We start from the raw sequence: 20,353 nt of genomic DNA on the forward strand, positions 1-20,353 counted from the left end.
GCGTCTGTGCTGGGCGCGCCGAGGGGTGGGGCAGGGGCGGGGAGCGGAGAAAGGGGCGGGGCGCGGGGGGGAGAGGGGCGGGGCGAGGGGGAGGGGGGGCGGGGCGCGGGGGGAGCGAGGGGTGGGAGGGAGACGCTTCCGGTTCCGCGTGCCACGCGACCGCGTGCAAGAAAAGCCGGGCACGTGACGCCGCAGAGCCAGGCAATTTATTTATTAATCCCGGATCAATACAATGAGTTATTACAGATGTCCAGTAAGCGGTGGCTGAGACAAACTATAAAACAACGATCGGAGTGCAAAGTATACGAAAAGAAAGCAATTCACTGACAATAAATACGTAAAATAGATAAAGTATGTAAGTTAAAACTGCACAAGTACAGTACATCAATGTCCAGGCTTGGGCAAGGCGGCAATACAACAGCAAGCTCCGTCCCTCAATAACATTGCACATGGACCCTTCCTACTCCCCCCGTACTACTATCTCCGACTTGGTCCCGCCCGGTCACGTGTGGCGCGGTCGCTGGGGTAGGGGGAAGGGGATGGGGGGCGGGGGGAGGGGGGGGAGGAGTCACGTGCGTGCGGCAACATGGCGGCGCTCAGGGTGGTGTCACGTTTGTCGCTGCTGCTTCGCGGCGCCGAGTTGGAGGCGGCGCCCCGCGGGCTCCTCGCGCCGCCGCCGCCGCTGCTGCCGCGCGGCTGCCGCCGCCTCGCGCTGTGGTGCACGGGACACGCGGCGGAGGCGCCACTCGCCACGCGGGGCGGTGAGTGGCTGAGGGGCCCAGGGCCCCCGTAGAGGCCTCGCGCGGGCTGTGCGCGGCGTGAGGGGACGCCGCGGGGGCTGTCGTCGTCGTGGTGTTTGTGGAGGCGGCGGTGTCGCCGTAGAGGCTGTCGTCGTGGTGTCGCCGTAGAGACGGGATGGTGTGAGGGGAATGTCCGTGTGGTCTTGCGTGTGAGGCCCCATATTGCCGATGGCTTCTCTGCTGCCGGTGATGTTCAGAGCCCCGCGCGTGTCCACTCCGACTCGGGTTAGGGTGCTAACAAAGCGCATTGGCGTGCGGCTGGGCTTTCCCCGTGGATAACCCCCCCTCACCTTGTCCATCACATTCGTCGTCTTTGTGTTTTTAGTTTAAATTGCCCAATGCGGAATGTAGCGCAGTTGTGAGTCTTGGTTCACCTCTGGTTCACCGCCCTCCTCTGTCTGGGGTCATCCACGCGCGCGCGCCACCTGCTGGAGTGGTGGTGATGGTGGTGGTGGTGGCTGCACATTCCATTAGAGGGGTTCTTACTGGTAGGAACCACCTGGTTCCACCAGCCCACAGGGGATTATTGTGTCCGTCCGTCCGTCGTGAATCCAAAAATGGGAGGGGTGGGGCTGGGTAGAGAGGGGAGGGTGGGGAGGGGCTGGATGGGGCTGGCTGGGGGGTGCGGAGGGGCTGGTCACCCCGTGGTGCCCTTATAAAACTCAACGTTTAACCTACTCACGCCGGCTTGTGCCCGCCCTCACAGTCGGCCATATTGGCGGAATACACCACGCCGCCGTTGACCCTGGCCATTGACCGAGCAACCCAACGTTCCTACCAGCTTCCTCCGCAGGAATGTGTTGGGGTTAGATCGCGTTAAACTGGCGTTTCCACTACAATAGGAGGTGGTCACCGCCCAATGTTCATGAAAATAAAGACGTTGACCCGTGACAATTCATATGTTGTGGTATATCAACTTTTCAAAATGTATATGCCAAATTACTTGCGTTTAAAATGCCTACCCAAATATGCAAACTATGACTAAACGCGTGTAAGGGTTCCAGATTATTCTGACACCCATATCTTAATTTGTGTAGTGATGAACCCAATCCACCCTTGTTGATTATCATCAATAATTATTTAACTGGTCTCTATTTAATTCTCAAACCTTCCTCTGTGATGCACATCCCGATCTAGACGTGCCGCCGTTCCAGGCTACCACGTTCTCACTCTCTACAGACGCCTGCCTCGGAGCAATCCCCCACCACTGGCGTCCGTGTCTCGTTGCAGGCGAGCTCACGTGAAAAACCCTCGTGTTTTAGCCTCGGCACCTAAAGTTGGTCCCTGCTGTTTCATTATCATCATCGACATACTCCCAACTGTGGAAGAGCAGAGATGTCAAACGTTAAAACATGGGAGTCTGAGGCAGGAGTTGATGTCCTTGTTACCGTGTCTGCAGAATGTTGGTCTTCAGCAAAGCAACTAGAAGATAAGCGTATGGCATTTACATGCAGGTGCACGCAGTGGATGCTAGTGATTTCGTGGAGGACAGCATAAGCAGCTTTAAAGATTCATATTAAACATGGCAAGACATTGTACATGATATATAATCGGTCAAAGGAGGTTGCAATGGGTAGAACGTGTGCAGAATGTAGAAGGGCTGGATACTTAAAATGAAAACTGGAGTGGGCACCCAAAGGAAAGGGAAAGTCCTAAAGAGAGTAGACTTGGAATGACATGTAGACCCAACAACTCCGGCAAATCACGAAAAGTGATCGCGTTGTGTGGCATCAAAGGCTTTGGCGGTGATGACACGTTGACCTTGACTTTGACCAATCGGCTCTCGCCGTAGGAGCATCCATCACAGACCGTGCACCCTCCGAGTGGCGTGCGCTCACGTTCACCGCGGTCTGTCCCTCCCCCCAACCGCAGTGCATGGGCACTCGAGGCTGCTGCCGGGCAGGGGCTTCCACACGTCGGCCACAGCGTCGGCAGCGAAGAAGGACTACTACCAGATCCTCGGTGTGGCAAAGGATGTGGCACAGAAGGACATCAAGAAGGCTTACTATCAGGTGCGGCATTGCGTACATTTCCCAGAATGCAGCTTGACGTCATACCAGCACTAAACATTTCCAGGGACGGGCTTTTGGTTTACCATTCATTTTTTTATCTTATTAAAAAAAACACGACTTCTTTCTCTGCCAACCCCTCTGCCTGCAAGGTAAAAGCCGCGCGACTGGTGTGTGCATGTTGTACCTGGAGTTTAAAGGTCCATTAATAAGTAGATTGCACCACTGCGGCTAAACGCTGTGTGATCCATGCTTTCAAAACACATCCGAAATATGATCACGTGACTTGACCTTGCTTAGTGTTTACAGAATGGCTCATTCTCGATTCTTCTGTGGTGAAATGAGGTTTAAAAGTAAACTGCTCTTCCAAAGATTTCTAGGACCAATGCAATTGGCTGTGTACCCTTTTGTTATGTTTATCATCACCAAAAATTGTACAAAAGGAGTAAATATGTAATATGTAATTTTATTATCACCAATTAAAGCAATAATTAAACTACTATAAAAAAAATAAGTCATTAAATTTGTGGAATTACTTATTAAATGTCTGTGAAGAAGTGCTCTTTGACCTGTGCTGACTTTTCTGAATACCAAAAGCAGATGTTAAATATCTTTCGTATGACCTCTTGACAATTTAGCCCCATTTTGCTTGACAAGCTTGTCTGCTGCTGCTGCTGCAGTGACGGCGGTCGAAACCAGTCCAGTGTGTTTGCTCACTTTTATCATTCATCACGGGGTGGGGGGGGGTAGAGTTTCTCGGGCAGACTTACAGATCCTCAATCTGTAAGTCCCTGGTCTAGAATGGATTACCATCCAAATTAGCATGAATGAGTTCGCTTGAATAAAATTATGTTTATCGGAGCCCTTTAATCTTTGATGCACGCCTGAAGAGTGTTTGCTTCATGTGGTTTGACAGCTCGCAAAGAAGTACCACCCAGATACGAATAAGGAAGATCCCAAGGCCAAGGAGAAGTTTTCGGAACTGGCCGAGGCCTACGAGGTAACAGTCCTCACCCACATGCTACATGAACGAGGTGGAATCTCCATTTGTTATTGCTGCACTTGGTGGAGTTTCCGTGCAAAATATATTGATGATGATGATGAATAATCATACCCCTTGGCTGCCTCGGGTCTGAGTGATGGCTTTGCGAGTGCAGGTGAGAGGGGATGACATTGTGGCCGTGATGCCACTAGAGGCCGCTGCGGCGATTCACCTGAAAGTCACTCGCAAGTCTCTTTAGTCCGTTAACGAAGCGTTATCGGGCGTTCTCTGACGTGCTGCCTCGTGTGTCTAACAACGCGGCTGTGAACGCTCCAGATATGCGCATGCCATTATTGACTGCGGAAAACGTGTCGTGTGCATTTACGCGGTCAGATTAGTCGCAGCGTCTCCACAGCCAACATGAACAATGTGGTGGTGCATATCTCCGTTTACTACATTGGCTGAACGCTGGAAATTCTCCATTCCGATGGCAAAAGATAGTTTCTCTTGGATAACCACCGTTCACTCGCAGCTTCAGCTTGGTGAAGTTGCTATGGCCCACCCGCGTAACACTTCATCGATTTAAAATGACAGGAAAGTCTCCGTTGGCCGGTATCCATGGGGAATGGAGGCTGCCGGTTAATCAAATATGCCGGTTATCTGACAGTTATGGTTCACAACATTTTCCATGTATGTGACATTTTTCAAGAAAGAAACTGAATCCTACGTTTTAACTTTAACACAATCAATAATATACTCTTGACAGAGGTACTCGCCAGTCAGTTGTAGAGCATCCCAGCAGAGTACCTCGCTATCGCTGTCACTCATTCCTCAATCCCCGTAGCATGCCCCTGCCATCTACATCATTCCGTGTCACCGTTTTGTAATCTCTGTCATCAAGCACCTTGATTGAAGGCGCTCTATAAATATAGATTCAAGCTGAGCACTATACGTACAGCGGAGGTCTCGCCTGGACCGTACACACACACACAGCTCTTGCTCTGCTTCTCATCATCGAGGCAGTCCGTGGTCACCTCGTGCGAGCGCCGGCTCCGATTAGACGAGACCGCGACGAGCCGCGCGTACCTCTCTGGCCCACGCGTGTCACCGACGCCGAGTGCCCCGCCCCCTCCTCCGCCTCAGGTGCTGAGCGACGACGCCAAGCGCAAGCAGTACGACACGTACGGCTCTGCCGGCTTCGACGCCGGTTTCGGCTCGGGAGCCGGCACAGGCGGGCAGCAGTACTGGCGCGCGGGCTCCACCGTGGACCCCGAGGAGCTCTTCCGCAAGATATTCGGGGAGTTCTCGCGGTCCAACTTCGGGGACTTCTCCTCCATGTTTGACCAGCCTCAGGAGGTGGGCTCGCTGCGCACGTTGCACGAGCGGCACCGTCGCGCTCGTCACACGAGCACACAAAGCGCTCGTGCCGCAAATGAAAACGCGATACCTTGCTACTGATCTCATTGAGGAGCTATAAACCATCTTCACGCGAACGACGCTCATCCTTGCAGCAGCGGCTTTTGGCTGGCCGTCGAACAAAGATGGTGGTCCCAATTCGCGCGTGCTTTCAGATGCCATTCTGTGACCGTCTGGAATGCTCTTCCAATATTAGGAAGGCACTGGAGCTATAACACTTTTAAATCTAAATTGAAAACTCATTTATTGTTGTGCTTGGTTTGCTGTCCTTCCCCCGCACCTCTGATTAGCACGATTGGCTACGTACGGTGCAAAAGAACTTGAATAGATGTATGTGTTTCACTGCAATGTGTGTGTGTGCGCGCACAAGAGACCTAATGCGCACGTCTACTTTATCTCTCCACTCAGTTCTTCATGGAGCTGACCTTCACACAGGCGGCCAAGGGAGTGAACAAGGAGATTTCTCTGTTTATTAACGACACGTGTCAGCGCTGTGAAGGGCGCGGCAATGAGCCGGGCACCAAACTCCAGCGGTGTCACTACTGCAACGGCACGGGCATGGTGAGAACGGGCACCACTCTAAACTCTTCATTTATTTTATAAACGAAACTATTTTTTATTTTACCAGGGAAGGCCCACTGAAAGACCTAGCCATCGCATGATAGCTCGCCAACACCGCCACTCGCCAACACCGCCACTCGCCTCCCAATCAGCACGCTTGGCTACATACGGTGCGAAAGAAGTTAAATATATATGCAACATACGTACATTGCCGACCGGGTGAATGTGTCAGTTAAGTGGGTGAGGCTCGCAGAACTGGTGATGCTGAGCATGTTTTGAATGGGGTTGTGGTGAAGTTTGGAGTCTTTGAGTTCATGTCTGCCAGACATATTTGTTGGAAGGAGTTATTGTAGTTGGTCAAAGTGGACCTGTCCATGCGGTGTTATATAGTTCTCCTCGGCAGAGTGTTCCACGACAGATAACATCTAGAAATAACCTCTGTTGCAGACACGTGTATTATCCTACATTTAGTTGCTTGGGCAAATGTCCCACCTTATTTTTGTAAGTTAACAAATACTCTTAATTTTACATTTGTAGAGATAAGTTTCACTTCTGGGTGTATCTTATTGCTTGTAATGGAAGGGTGTGTGTTGGTAGGCATTCTAGTGGTCACCATGAGGCTGGAAACCAAAGGGAAGATAGTGGGATACTGTTAGAGCATATCTATGGGTCTATGGGTTTCCTGTGTGAGTCTATAGGTCTCTGTGCATGTTTGTGGGTCTCTGTGTGAGTAGAGATCTCTTTGCGAGTCTCTGGATCTCTGTGAGTCTAGGTCTCTGTGTGAGTCTATCGGTCTCTGTCAGTCTGTAGGTCTCTGTGCTAGTTATAGGTCTCAGTGTGAGTCTATAGGTCTCTGTGTGAGTCTATAGGTCTCTGTGAGTCTATAGGTCTCAGTGTGAGTCTATAGGTCTCTGTGTGAGTCTATAAGTCTCTGTGAGTCTAAAGCCAGATGGTGTTGGGAGTCTGTCAGGGCATACGTTGGAGGTCGCGTGTCGACAGTGCAGCGTCTGCAGGATCCCGCGGATGGTACCAACGTTGGCAATAAATTGTGGCGGTGGCAATAACGTTGGCAGTGATGACATGTTGATCTTGGAACGGAGGGTTTACAATTGTGTGGGTAACCACCACCAAAGGCTTGTGCACCCATGCCGGCCTGGCGCGTGTGTTGCAGGAAACGATAAACACGGGGCCCTTTGTGATGAGGTCCACGTGCCGCCGGTGCTCCGGCAAGGGCACCATCATGACGAACCCGTGCACACTGTGCCACGGCTCCGGGGAGACCAAGCAGAAGAAGACGGTGGTGGTGCCCGTGCCCGCCGGTACCGAGCCGCGTCCGATGACCACACACCGCCGTGCAGTGCACCACACCGGCGATGTTTATGTTTAGTTTATTTGCCTTCCCCGGCACCTCTGATAAGCATGGTTGGCTACGAACTGTGCGGAAGAAGTTCTACATACATACATTCAAACGATAAAAGACGTTGATGTGCGGTGTGCTCAGGAGTGGAAGACGGACAAACGGTTCGCATGCCTGTGGGGAAGAAGGAAATCTTCATCACGTTCAGGGTACGTCGCCTTCGCACCTCCAACACGACGTACTGAACTAAAACTATTTTTATTTTACCACCCCACCCCCCTCGCGCGCCACAGTGCCGGCCTTGACAAGCGCCGCTACTTGCCAACAGCGCTCGCCCCAACAGTCCGTTGAGGCTACACGTTGAGGGGGATCTCTCCGTCCTTTGCATTGCCCTGCCTGACCGTCGGGGCATGCTCCAACTCAACCCCGCAGGTGCAGAAGAGCGCCACGTTCCGCCGCGAGGGGGCGGACGTTCACTCGGACCTCCACATCTCCGTGGCGCAGGCGCTGCTGGGCGGCACGGCGCGTGTACAGGGCCTCTACGACTCCTTCACCATCACAGTGAGCCGCGCACGCCACCACTCACAGCGACGGCGCTCTCCTAACAATAACGTCTCTAAACAGAGGACCCCCCTGGTGGTCCGTGAGGCTACTACGGAGGGTGTGTCCGCGGAAAATAAAAAAGACATCATCCTCACAAAGGAAATGTACAATTTCAAATAACTAGTAGTAGCGTGTAGTGGTCCGCAAAATGTTTGGAGGTTGAAAATGGGTCCGCACATTCGAAAACTAAACTGTTTTGTATTTTACCAGGTAAGGTTCCACTGAACTGTTTCTCTTTTCAGAAGTGATTTGGCCGCAAATGATAGCCCTGTGAAGTGGCTTATGTAGAATGTATAGCAGCCACTGGTGGCGAGACAGTAGCGGAGGCTGTCTCTGGTGTAGGCCGTTTCGAGGGCAATGCGTACATTATTATCAATGCACGTTTGTTTGCATGTTTTACTACAAGCATGATGTGTGGTTAATGCAGACCTGATGCTTTGCAATAGTTGTCTATTTGGTGTTTGAACATCTCAACACCCCCTGTGTTGTTGCTGCAAAGGGTTGAGCCCTTTTCTTTACGACGAGCATTTTTGGTAGCGAGTGTACAACCCTCTGCTGAAATAAAGCCGCCTCATGGATATTGTTTGATCATACTTCACCGCACTGGTCAGTGTGAGTTGGGGAAGGAGGGGTCTAGCTAGGGGTTGGCTAGGTTGTTGATTGTAAAGCCCTCTCTGCGTTGCTTAGATACCAAGTGGGGTCCAGCCGGACCACCGGATACGCATGTCTGGCAAGGGAATCAACCGCGTGAACAGCTACGGCTACGGCGATCACTACATCAACGTCAAGATCCGCATCCCCAAGTGAGTCCGCTCCCCAGCAGTGTCCGCACGTACGTACGTGTCCAGTACGTAGCACGCCAGGTATCAGGGTGTGGCGGTTATGTCGCTACAGTTCTCCGCGGCGAGTACGATGTCTTGAAAACCAGCGGCGCTACGCCTCTCTAAATAAAATTCACGCTAACCGCTTGTGCGTTTCAGCGGTGAACGGGACCCCCACCCTGCATCTTGCAGACGTCTTGGAAGGGGAAAGATGTGAGACTGGATGGGCGCACCAGCCACAGTCTGCTGGGGTAGCGCTGCATGACGTGGGCGGCAGGGTGCCGCAGTGGTACATCTGCTGCGGCGTAGAAATACGTTTCCTGCAGGATGTCGTGGGTTCGATCTCGACCCTGACTACTGTATTTTTGGAGTTTGCGTGTCTCTCTCCGCCTAGTTGCGTGGATTTTTCTCCAGTTTTTCCCTCCACATTTAGAATCAATGCGCGTTTAGAGTATTTGGCTGCTACTGGAAATTTCCACGTGACAAGCCGCGTCATTGAGCCATCATTTGATAGGCAGAGCTACACAGCTCAGTGGGGCCTAACCCGGTAAAATAAAAATAGTTTAGTTTCTAATAACAAATAAAGAAGGTGCGGTGCGTTGCGAGGACACGCGGTGCGTTGCGAGGACACGCGGTGCGTTGCGAGGACACGCGGTGCGTTGCGAGGACACGCGGTGCGTTGCGAGGACACGCGGTGCGTTGCGAGGACACGCGGTGCGTTGCGAGGACACGCGGTGCGTTGCTGATGCGCGTTGCCTTTGCCGGGGGCCAGACGCTTGTCGGAGCGCCAGAAAGCGCTGCTGCTGGAGTACGCAGAGGAGGAGAGTGACGTGGAGGGGACGGTGGCGGGCATCACCAGCACGAGCACAGGTGCCGCACGATCATTCTCTTGCTCTCCACCGCTTTTGCATCGCACGCCACGATTCGCGAAAGCAAGCAGATTTTTGTGGCACGCCGGTTTACGTCGGAGGGGGGTGAGGTGGGGGATGCGTTCCTGAAAGGTGCGGCGATGACGACGGATATCGAAACGGCAGAATTCAAAGCGGGGATTACGGGGTCGGAGGTGGTGGAGGCGAAAGAGGCTGAGAGGCGACGGGTAACAATAAAAGACGGACGATGATGCTGTTGGTCGCGACGTGAGTGTGTGGGGTCGAGACGACACAAATCATCGGGTTGCGGTGTTAACAATAAAGCGACATTGTCTTTTGCAAAAACGACATGAAAGTGGAAGAGACGTAAATCGGGGCGATACTGTGATCGCACCGAGGTCGCTGCAGCGTGAAGCATCGTCCTGAAGGTGGCCGGGTTACATATATAATAATAATAAACTCGTTTTTCTAAAACGAAAATCGCCCAAGTTGAATTTGCTACTTTAAAAGGAAACCCGGCAGTGCCACGAATCGTCACGCGGGCACGTTGGCGTCCCTGTGGCGGCTCCCGTTGGGCGACGAGACGCGTGGCTGCTGACGGTTCCGTGTGGGATTACGCCGCCGCCGCGTGTGCCTGTCCCCTGCAGAGAGGAGTAAGGCCAGCCACGCCTCGGACACTCGCTCGCAATCTGAGCAGCAGCAGCAGCAGCCGGAGGAGGGATTTTTTAGTAAATTAAAGAAATTGTTCAACTGAAGGGTCTTCTTCCCGAGGCAGGTAGGATTTATTTTTATTACTCATTCAAAATCAATTATTTACAATTGGTCGCTTCTTAACCTCTTGGAAGACAGACAGATAAGCGTGGAAGGTTTCTTCTGAAGGTAATAAGGGGGTGGAGCGCAGGCTGGTTGGGGCCCATGTGGAGTCTAAAGGAGGACGCCACATTAGTGAGATGTTATCGCCCACACCGGGTATGCAGGTGGTCATGGGTTTGATCCCGATCCTGACGCCTGTTGTATATTTGGAGTTTGCGGTGTCTCTCTCCCTCTGGTCATGTGGATTTTTCTCCAGATCCTCCGGTTTTTCCCTCCACATTTAGAACCGACGCACGTTGAGATTATTTGGCTGCTGCTATATATTTCCACGCGATAAGCCACTTTATTGAGCTGCCATTCGTGGCCAGGTCACGTCTGAAAAAGAGCTAATGGCTAAGTGGGCTTTATACCTGCTAAATAAAATGGTAAGAAAAATTGTTTATTCTCAAGGTAATGAGGAAGAGGATCGCACGGTGGGTTGGAGCTCATGACAAGCCACTTCGTTGAGCTATCATGTGATAACCAGGTCGCTTCTGAAAATGAGCTGTATCGCTCGGTGGGCCTTACCTGGTGAAATACGAATTGTTTTAGATGAGTTGAGCGATGATGTGCGGCGGTGGCATTGGCCACGTGGCCGTTTGACCTCCAGGTGATGTCATCGCTTGCTAGGGCAGCAGTACGCGGGGGGGGGGGGGATATTTTATACATATGGAGGTGGTGGTGCGCTACCATTCAGGGGGTACTCCCTCGCCTGCTGCGTACTGTCCACTGCTTCGTGCTGCTCACTGCTTCGTGCTGCTCACTGCCCACTGACACTTGCTGTTCACTGCTGTGTGCTGCCCACTGCTTCGTGCTGCTCACTGCCCACTGACACTTGCTGTTCACTGCTGTGTGCTGCTCACTGCTTCGTGCTGCTCACTGCCCACTGACACTTGCCGTACACTGCTGCTAGCTGCCCACTGACACTCGCTGTTCACTGCTGTGTGCTGCCCACTGACACTCGCCGACTACTGCTGTCCCGTCGCTGCGTGCTGCCTATTGCCGTTTTTGCTGCCTCCTGCTGTGCTCATTACTATGTGCTGCAAATTTCTGCCCACTGCTACTCGGTTTTAATAGTTGATAATCTCAAGCTGCCCACTGCTGCGTGCAGTCTGCACATCCTGCTGCTGCCATCACTGAGCTATACAGCTCACCCGTGCTGCTGTTGCTGCTGCTGTAGCGTCACAACGTATACTTGACCTCGGTGCCCGTCCCTGCGTGCCAGTGTCTTGAGGAGCGGTTGTACCCCGATATGGAGTGGTCGAAGTGTAAATGTGTATAAAGTTACACAGCATGAAGCATGAAAGCTGTTCACCCTACAAGCCATGCTAATTGCTGTTTCCCCTCTTAGGGAAACGTCCGATTGTAGGATGTTTGACTGGCAGGGTGGCAGAGTGCTAACACGTGCCTCACAGAAAAAAGGCCTGTGGGTCAATTTACGATTCGGAAACCTTTCTGTGTGGTGTTTGTATGTTTGTCCCCCTGTTCTATGTGGGCTTCCACCAGGTTCTCCAGTTATCTCATCCCATAGCTAAGAAAACAATATTACTGGCATTGGACAAACATCCCAATGCTGAAAAAATACCTGCAAATTACTCAATAGGGATTACATTATAGCAACATCGTATGTATGTTGAACTTCTTTCGCACCGTACTTAGCCAACCACGCTAATCAGAGGTGTTGGGGAAGGACAACAAACTAAGCACAAAAAGCAGTTGTAAAGAAATTAGTTTACAATTTAGAATCGTGACATCGCCCCCTTGTTGTGAAAACTTTGCACGACCCTCGAGTTTTCGATTCCCGCTCACGGCCAACATCGGCGACGATTCTCTGAACCGGTCCTGGGCCTCCCCTGGGTGTAGCGGGCATGGAGCTGGCCACCCACCCCCTCGTGTGCCGTGCCAGCCTTCATAGGTGCAACTCGCTGACAGCACTTGCCCCAAACAGTCTGTTAAGGCAATGGGGAGATGCCTGTTTAATGTATATATCGCTCTCTCCTCTCTTTCTGCAACAGGGAAAAGGTGGACTGGTACCTAGATGTGCACAAGGCTGCCGTGGAGGAACAACACGGAAAATATGACCTGCCCTTTCCCATGGCCTACTGCCCTAGCCGATAGAAGATATATCCCCCACGCCCCCGTCTAGCTATGTCTTTGCACAGCATTATTGTACATCACAAGATCATATAGACACATAATAGGCTATTGTAAAGTAAGTGGCAGGTCGTGTTTACAGACTAAAGCGTCATGCTTTTAAGAATAATCCTCTGTACAAATGTTTCCCTAATGTTCAAAGTTCCTGTCGGTATTTTCAAAATTAAACTAATTATGCCTATACAGTATTTATTTTCGCTCCTTGGTTGCTATTTTGGTATTTCTAAATCAATTTTAAGTTTAAGATTCAAAGCAAAATATCATAATACATGCTCCTAAAGTCTTCAATGAAGCTAAAATGCACAACTGTCCATTGTTATGCTTTCACTGATGAAACCTGTTATTGTTCCTGCGTTTTAGGAAATGGGCTTGTTACGTGAAGACTGAGCTGCATTCTGATTAAAACGTAAACTATTAAGAGACGTTCATTATGTTATGGTACTCAAAATAAATACTTGGACTCTCAAGTAGAGCCGCTGTGACGTTAATGGTCGGCACACCGCACGAGCAGTCCAGATGCTGTAATTTTGACCTGGCGAGGCAATTGAAATAACCAGCAAGTTTCTTAAACCTACCCACACTTTAAAATTTTACTAGGCAAGACCCACAGCTATTATCTTTTTTAAGAATCAACCTGGCCACAAATGATAGCTCTACAAATTAGCTTGTGGAAATGTACAGCGGCCAAGTACTCTGAAACGTGTGATGTTGATTCGAAATGTGGTGGGGTCATAGATGGTGCATCGGCCAGTCGTCTCAGTCAACCGATGGCACCTGGGTCTGTCCCGTGACCTGCCAGCGAACCTTCAACACTTCACGTGGCCTCAAAGTGCACATAGCCTGGCACAAGCACCATGGTGATGTCACCGCGACTTGGTGGCGAATGGTAGTTGTTGAAACCGCTGGGTTGAGTAATATCGTTGGACTGCCCAAACCAACCACGTCTGCACATTCTGCCACAATGCTGTGGCCTGTCACCACGTCTACGTGCGAAGCCAAGAGAGAAACTCCCAGTGGCAGGGCAGTGACAATTCTGGCAGCATTGAGCTTCATGGGATGCGAGTCTGTGCATGCGTGTGGAAGGTACATTTGCATGCATTAGCTTGCAAAAAATTACGACTTAGCTTGTTCGACCTACCACGTAGAGTAAAAACATTGTGGCTACCCTTTTATTTTACTCTCAAGATAAATATAACAAAAGTATTACTCCAGCATAAGAATTGCATCATGAAACTAATTCATTTATTGTCAACAATGCAGCATATTGCAGACAACAATTTAAACGCGTCATTCTACTCATGTTGGAAAACCTTCAACACGTTCCAATTCCACGGGAATATTTATTTTCCGCAAGGTATAAATCGTTACGCATGCACGTGACAAATTTCCAGAAAGTATTGGAAGATTAAGTTTTGCCGCAGCGCGTTGAGTATTCCCGCGTAGACCCTGTTGACGTGATCGCAGGGACCTGGCGACGCTGGGCCTTGGCCCTGACAGTAGAGAACGAGGCCCGCCATCAGACCTCCAAGCGCGAGAAGCAGGAAGAGCAGCGCCGGGACCCTGCGGCACGACCAGCGACCAGCACTGGCGCGCCGCCGCCGCCGCTCGCCAACCACAGCGTCTACTGGCACACATGCGCATCCTGGTGAACACGCGGTGAACACTCCCGGGGCATTGGCAACGCTCGACCAAACGCGCAGCAACTTTCAACCCTTAAAACTGGCCCTGGCAGCGAGATACTTTCAAATACACCCCCCAGCACCTGGACAGTGGTTCCGCCCTCACGGACACTGCGACCGTGTGGGCCGCGCCCGAGAGCCTCACCGTGCGGGGCCGCGCTGGGTTTGGGAGCCGGGGTCTCGTTCCGCTGCCGGAGCCGATCCTGCGCCGCCTCGTACTCGCGCCGCCTCTTCTCCTTCTCCATCGCCTTCTGCTGCTTGCGCAGCTCCCTCTTGGCCTCCTCCTGTCGCAGAAGCTCGGCCTCCTTGCGCGCCTGCTTAGCTGCACGCGTGGACACAGTAAACTATAAATAAAACTTTTTTTTTCGACCAGGTCAGGCCCACTGAGCTATGCAGCTCTTTTTCAGAAGCGACCTGGCCACGAATGATCGCTAAATGAAGTGGCTTATCACGTGGAAATTCATAGCAGCCAAATACCCGAAATACATGTTGATTCTAAATGTGGAGAGAAAAACTGGAGAACCCCGAGAAAAATATACACAAGCACAGGAAGAACATGCAAACTCCAAATATGCAGCAGGCGTCAGGGTCGGGATCGATTCCACGACCTGCATACCAGGCGAGGGAGTTAAGATCTCACCAACATGGCGCCCCAAAGCGTAAACTCAACCTGCTAGTACTACAGGGCTTCGGGGCCCTCCCCAGTGCACTGTGGGTAACAATGCGATATAAATTTACAGGTATCCCTCGATTTACGAAAGGGACGCATTTTAGCGTAAATTTTTTTTACAGAGGCGTGGCGCTGCTTTTTTAAAAGACAATGTCCTGTAATCACCGCAGAGAACTGTCGCAACACAACCGCTCTTTACAATAGCTGGTGCCAAACTGCCACACGCCCTCTCGCGTGGCCTTTGACTTGTGATTCTATTCGGAATCGCAAGTAAAACTGTAAGTGTATGTCATCGGAAATGGTTAAGTACGATTCTCTGTCCAATTCACGAGCCACACTCTTACATCGCTCTTTCTCCAGACGTTGCTGCTGGGCCTTCTCCTCTTCCACCTGCACCTGCTTCATATACTCCACCACCTGGCAGGGGATAGAACATTGTCAAACGGAACACTGAAATGTGGTGAATCATTATTTAACCGATCATTGTCTATCCACTGCTGGGTAACAGTTTTTTTTTTATATATATGGATGAAGGCATCCCCATGCCATCACCATCTCTGCAATCCACCCTCCAATTAGCACCTCCGAATAGCACGGATGGTTACGTAGGGCGCGAAAGAAGTTCATCATACACGCATACATATCTTGCTCTTGCACATGAACGAAACTCATCACTCACAGCTCTACGCTGGCACATTCTCCAATTTGGCTGCTATTCTGTCACGAGTCTTGTCCAGTGGTCATGACCCATACACGCAATGTGTCCACTCACCAATGGCGAAATAAAGCCCCCTCCCTGTCGAGTTTCCGTTCCTCCCTCAAGACCCACATCTCCCTGGCGCGTCCTTCCCTCCATCCCGAGGTAGTCTCGTAATTCCCATACCCACTAAACCTGCCTTCCCATACCCCATCCCTATACACCATTAGCACCCTTAGCTACCCTCATTGTACCACTCATAACCCTTGTAAAGTGCCTTGGATAAAGGCGCTATTTAAAAACATAAAATAAAAAAACAACAGCGTGTTTTGTGTAATGGGTGATTATTTATTCTGTTTAGCAATATTACTTTAGAGGTCAATTGGATTATTTGTTGTGAAGCTACACCCCCACTGTGTTGCAAGTGAATTTCACTGTTTAAACGCACAGGTGATCTTTACTGATGTCATAAACCATTATAATGATGGCATTTACAGTTTAAATGTGTTTTTAATAAATATTTCACCTGGATAATCACTTGAGATGGGACATCTAATTTACAAGGGTGTCCAAAATGTAGATTAACACACAGCAAATCTGTTTTAACATCAAGCATGGATATATATTAGCGATACTAAATTTGTTTACCCAAAAAAAGCCAGCCTCAAGAATGATCTTCAAGAGGGCCCGGACAAGTTTTTGCAATGATTAACTTGCAGGTATTGTTTAGACATTGGGAGGTTTGGCCAATACCAGTTACATTTGTTTTGTTCGCTATGGGAAGAAACCTGACAACACAGAAGAAATTAATGCAGAACAGGAGAACATACAAACTCAACGAAGAATGAGCTCGTCGGACATCGAACCCAGGAACTTCTTTTTGCAGTGAGACACAAGCTGTTTTTTTTTTACTTTCCCATTCTCTCCCTCTCCCCTCCTTTTGCCGCTCCACTCCTTCCCGTCCCTCCCCAATGCATACCTGTCAATCCCTTATCAGTGCCTATCTTATTACAGACTAATTCAGACCTTATTGGTCACCGCGTGCCCTTGTAAATCTCAACGTTCATCCTACAAAATCCCATGACAAGGGAGAAACACAAACAAATAGACACATTTGTTTCCTGTATTGAAAAATCAGTTTCTCTGTATAAGAATACGGGTATGGGTTGACAGGTATGCCAATAGCCCTTTCGTGATCCCTAAGTACCCCTCCATCACTCATTCCTCAATACCTTGCAGAACGCTCCTGCCAACTACTTAATTCCATTCCACCGTTTTGTAAGCTATGTAATCAAGTGCCTTCAGTGAAGGGGCTCTACGTATGGTGCAGAAGAAGTTCAACATTACCACCGCACCACTTTGCCACTCGAATTGAAGCTCAACACTCTACGTGCGGCGAGGCCTCACCTGGACTGCACACAGCTTGCACTGCTTCTCATCGAGGCAGTCCGTGGTCACCTTGGCAAGAGCTGGCTCGAGGGGATTGTCCTTCAGATCCAACCATTTCAGACTCTGCAAGACAGTACAGCAACACAAGTTGGTCACTTACATTAAAGCATCAGGATTTAAAACGAGATTCACAGGGTTGTTTTTACCTCATGGACAAGTAACTTAACTAAGTTTTATTTTACCAGGTTAAGCCACTTAGCTCGACAAAGTGGCATATCACATGGAAATTTATAGCAGCAGCCAAATACTCTAAACGCGTGATGTTGATTCTAAATGTGGGGAGAACAAACAAGCCAACTCCAAATATACAGCAGGCATCAGGGTCGGGGTCGGGATCGAACCCACAACCTCCTTCATCCCAGGCGAGGTAGTTAACATCTTGCCACCATGGCGCCCCATTCATCCAGCGGTGAACTTCTTCTTTCGTACGACTTGTATAGACTCGGAGCAAAAACTGCAATTTCACATTCAGGTGGTTAAGCCAGACAATTGTGTCAGGAGCAGCAGCGTCGTGTATCATCGCCTCAATGTCTCCTTCATCTTCGTGGATCGGGGGCTTTGCGTCGTTGCGCGTTGTTACGGTCTGTTCTGGATGACCACGGTCGCACACTACTCCTGGAGAGTTTTTAATTTTCCACTTGTGCATGATCAGGGTATCTGCATCAGCAGTGAACTGACGAGGGCCGATGAGGACGACGTCTCCCCCCGTGCAGGCGGCTTGTCACCTTGAGTCGAGCGAAGCTGGTGGGCAGCGACTGCAGCTTGTTCTGAAAGAGGTCGAGGTGGTGCAGCCACACCAGCTCCCCAAACTCGGCGGGAAGCTCCCTCAGCTGGTTCTTGCTCAGGTCCAGCTTGACCAGATGCGTCAGCTTGCTGAACTCTGGCTGCAAGACGACAATAAACACCACCACGCAGCGCAACGAGCATAAACATTTACACGCACTCCCATACGCTTTAGCTGTTCGAATGTAACGTTAAATCGTTAGCGTTACTGTGAAGAATATCAGTAGTAACATTGTAACATTATTTACAGACAATATGCCTCGTGTTTATTTTGCATATACGTTGAACTTCTTTTGCACCGTATGTAGCTAATCGAAGGTGCAGACGCATTCATTGTGAGGTCAAGAGATAATTTACTCTTCCAAAGACGGCCTCTGGGTGACGCGAGTGAGGGTTAAAGGTCACCCTTCTACGGTGTCTATCAGTGGTTAATCCCTGTTGCGTTGCCACCAGATCATAAATTAATAGCATGTCAATTACACCAATAGCTTGGCAATTCGATCCGGCGCTTGTCAATTAGTACCAGAGATTGTCAACAAGATGTAGAGATGGTTCACCTGCAATGATGTCAGTAGATTGCAGGACAGGTCCAGGACCGTTGCTTTCGGCAACTCTGCCTGCGATAAAAAAAAAAGTAACCTTAAGATTAATAGCGTGCACACACACAGCAACCAATGTTACAAAATATACAAACGTCCACTAAACGTAAAGTTAACCAACAAATCGCGTTTAGGCGGCGTGTGACGTCAGGGGCACGGCTCAGCTCGTGCAGTGGAAAAACGCAGCCCGAGTCAATGGGGGATTGGTGCCGCGCTTGGCTCGGCACGGACCTGGCTCGACTCGGCGGATGTGCGCAGTGGAGAACGGCGCGGACATCGGCGCGTCTACCCAGCTCCGCATTGTCGAGTGGCAGCGCCAATTCTTCCACCACAGAACAAACCCATTTCTCGGCCAGCCTACGTCTCAACCTCGCACGTTGTGACTCCCTCGCCCAGACCCCCACCACAAACGTGACCCCCCACCGACCCCCCCTCACTCACCCCCCTCACCCCCCACACCGACCCCCCCTCACCGACCCCCCCTCACCCCCCACACCGACCCCCCCTCACCCCCCACACCGACCCCCCCCTCACCCCCCACACCAACCCCCCCTCACCCCCCACACCGACCCCCCCTCACCCCCCACACCGACCCCCCCTCACCCCCCACACCGACCTCCCCTCACCCCCCACACCGACCCCCCCCTCACCCCCCACACCGACCCTCCCTCACCCCCCACACCGGCCCCCCCTCACCCCCCTCACCCCCCACACCGACCCCCCCTCACCCCCCACACCGACCCCCCCTCACCCCCCACACCGACCCCCCCTCACCCCCCACACCGACCCCCCCCTCACCCCCCACACCGACCCCCCCTCACCCCCCACACCGACCCCCCCTCACCCCCCACACCGACCCCCCCTCACCCCCCTCACCCCCCACACCGACCCCCCCTCACCCCCCACACCGACCCCCCCCTCACCCCCCACACCGACCTCCCCTCACCCCCCACACCGACCCCCCCCCTCACCCCCCACACCGACCCTCCCTCACCCCCCACACCGACCCCCCCTCACCCCCCTCACCCCCCACACCGACCCCCCCTCACCCCCCACACCGACCCCCCCTCACCCCCCACACCGACCCCCCCCTCACCCCCCACACCGACCCCCCCTCACCCCCCACACCGACCCCCCCTCACCCCCCACACCGACCCCCCCTCACCCCCCTCACCCCCCACACCGACCCCCCCTCACCCCCCACACCGACCCCCCCTCACCCCCCACACCGACCTCCCCTCACCCCCCACACCGACCCCCCCCTCACCCCCCCACACCGACCCTCCCTCACCCCCCACACCGACCCCCCCTCACCCCCCTCACCCCCCCACACCGACCCCCCCTCACCCCCCACACCGACCCCCCCTCACCCCCCACACCGACCCCCCCTCACCCCCCACACCGACCCCCCCCTCACCCCCCACACCGACCCTCCCTCACCCCCCACACCGACCCCCCCTCACCCCCCACACCGACCCCCCCTCACCCCCCACACCGACCCCCCCTCACCCCCCACACCGACCCCCCCTCACCCCCCACACCGACCCCCCCTCACCCCCCACACCGACCCCCCCTCACCCCCCACACCGACCCCCCCCCTCACCAGCTCGCGCACGGGCGCCTCGGCGAGGCCGCAGAGGCTCAGGTCGAGCTCGCGCCCCTCCAGCTTGTCGCGCAGCGTCAGCCGCTCGCGCCGCGACCCCCCGGCGGCGGTAGCAGCAGCAGCGGCAGCAGCAGCAGCGGCGGCGGCGGCAGACGACATCGCGGTGTCTCTGCGCGGTCACCGCCGCGCGTGTCCCGAAGCGAAGCCGCTCGCTCTGTGAGTGCGCGACACGCACACAGGCGGAAAGAGACGCGCGGGGTCAAGGGTCGACACGCACACAGGCGGAAGGAAACGCGCGGGGTCAAGGGTCGACACGCACACAGGCGGAAGGAGACGCGCGGGGTCAAGGGTCGACAAGCACGAAGAAGGCGGAAGCAGGACCGCCCGAGGCGGCGAGGGCGGAACGGGGGATGTGCGGTGGGGGTTGGAGGGGGGGGTGAACCGGAAGT

At 52.6% G+C, this 20,353-nt stretch overlaps 2 protein-coding genes across 5 annotated transcripts; one reads left to right on the forward strand and one right to left on the reverse strand.

The window, feature by feature from the left end:
- The first annotated feature begins 561 nt into the window (after positions 1–561).
- On the forward strand, positions 562–13,077 carry DNAJA3 (DnaJ heat shock protein family (Hsp40) member A3). Of its 3 annotated transcripts, none has more exons than XM_078863140.1 (12): positions 562–761; positions 2,673–2,812; positions 3,726–3,809; positions 4,935–5,147; positions 5,616–5,768; positions 6,940–7,087; positions 7,270–7,334; positions 7,558–7,686; positions 8,416–8,531; positions 9,322–9,419; positions 10,066–10,193; positions 12,286–13,077. In XM_078863140.1, the coding sequence occupies exons 1-11, from the start codon at positions 587–589 to the stop codon at positions 10,170–10,172; spliced, it is 1,428 nt and encodes a 475-aa protein (XP_078719266.1). In that variant the 5' UTR covers positions 562–586; the 3' UTR covers positions 10,173–10,193; positions 12,286–13,077. The 3 variants fall into 3 exon arrangements, with proteins under 3 accessions (XP_078719266.1, XP_078719274.1, XP_078719285.1); XM_078863148.1 differs by having other exon boundaries at positions 10,066–10,189; positions 12,286–13,075; XM_078863159.1 differs by lacking the exon at positions 10,066–10,193 and having other exon boundaries at positions 12,286–13,054.
- Positions 13,078–13,665: 588 nt separating this feature from the next.
- On the reverse strand, positions 13,666–20,166 carry LRRC59 (leucine rich repeat containing 59). 2 transcript variants are annotated; one of them, XM_078863167.1, is made up of 7 exons: positions 19,905–20,166; positions 18,260–18,319; positions 17,645–17,803; positions 16,878–16,982; positions 15,118–15,190; positions 14,249–14,425; positions 13,666–14,048 (listed from the first exon to the last, which is right to left on the reverse strand). In XM_078863167.1, the coding sequence occupies exons 1-7, from the start codon at positions 20,061–20,063 to the stop codon at positions 13,789–13,791; spliced, it is 993 nt and encodes a 330-aa protein (XP_078719293.1). In that variant the 5' UTR covers positions 20,064–20,166; the 3' UTR covers positions 13,666–13,788. The 2 variants fall into 2 exon arrangements, with proteins under 2 accessions (XP_078719293.1, XP_078719299.1); XM_078863173.1 differs by having other exon boundaries at positions 13,669–14,045; positions 19,905–20,165.
- Positions 20,167–20,353: the final 187 nt, after the last annotated feature.

The sequence above is a fragment of the Lampetra fluviatilis genome, chromosome 1, assembly GCF_964198595.1.
Source record: "Lampetra fluviatilis chromosome 1, kcLamFluv1.1, whole genome shotgun sequence".
Taxonomy (NCBI): Eukaryota; Metazoa; Chordata; class Hyperoartia; order Petromyzontiformes; family Petromyzontidae; genus Lampetra; species Lampetra fluviatilis.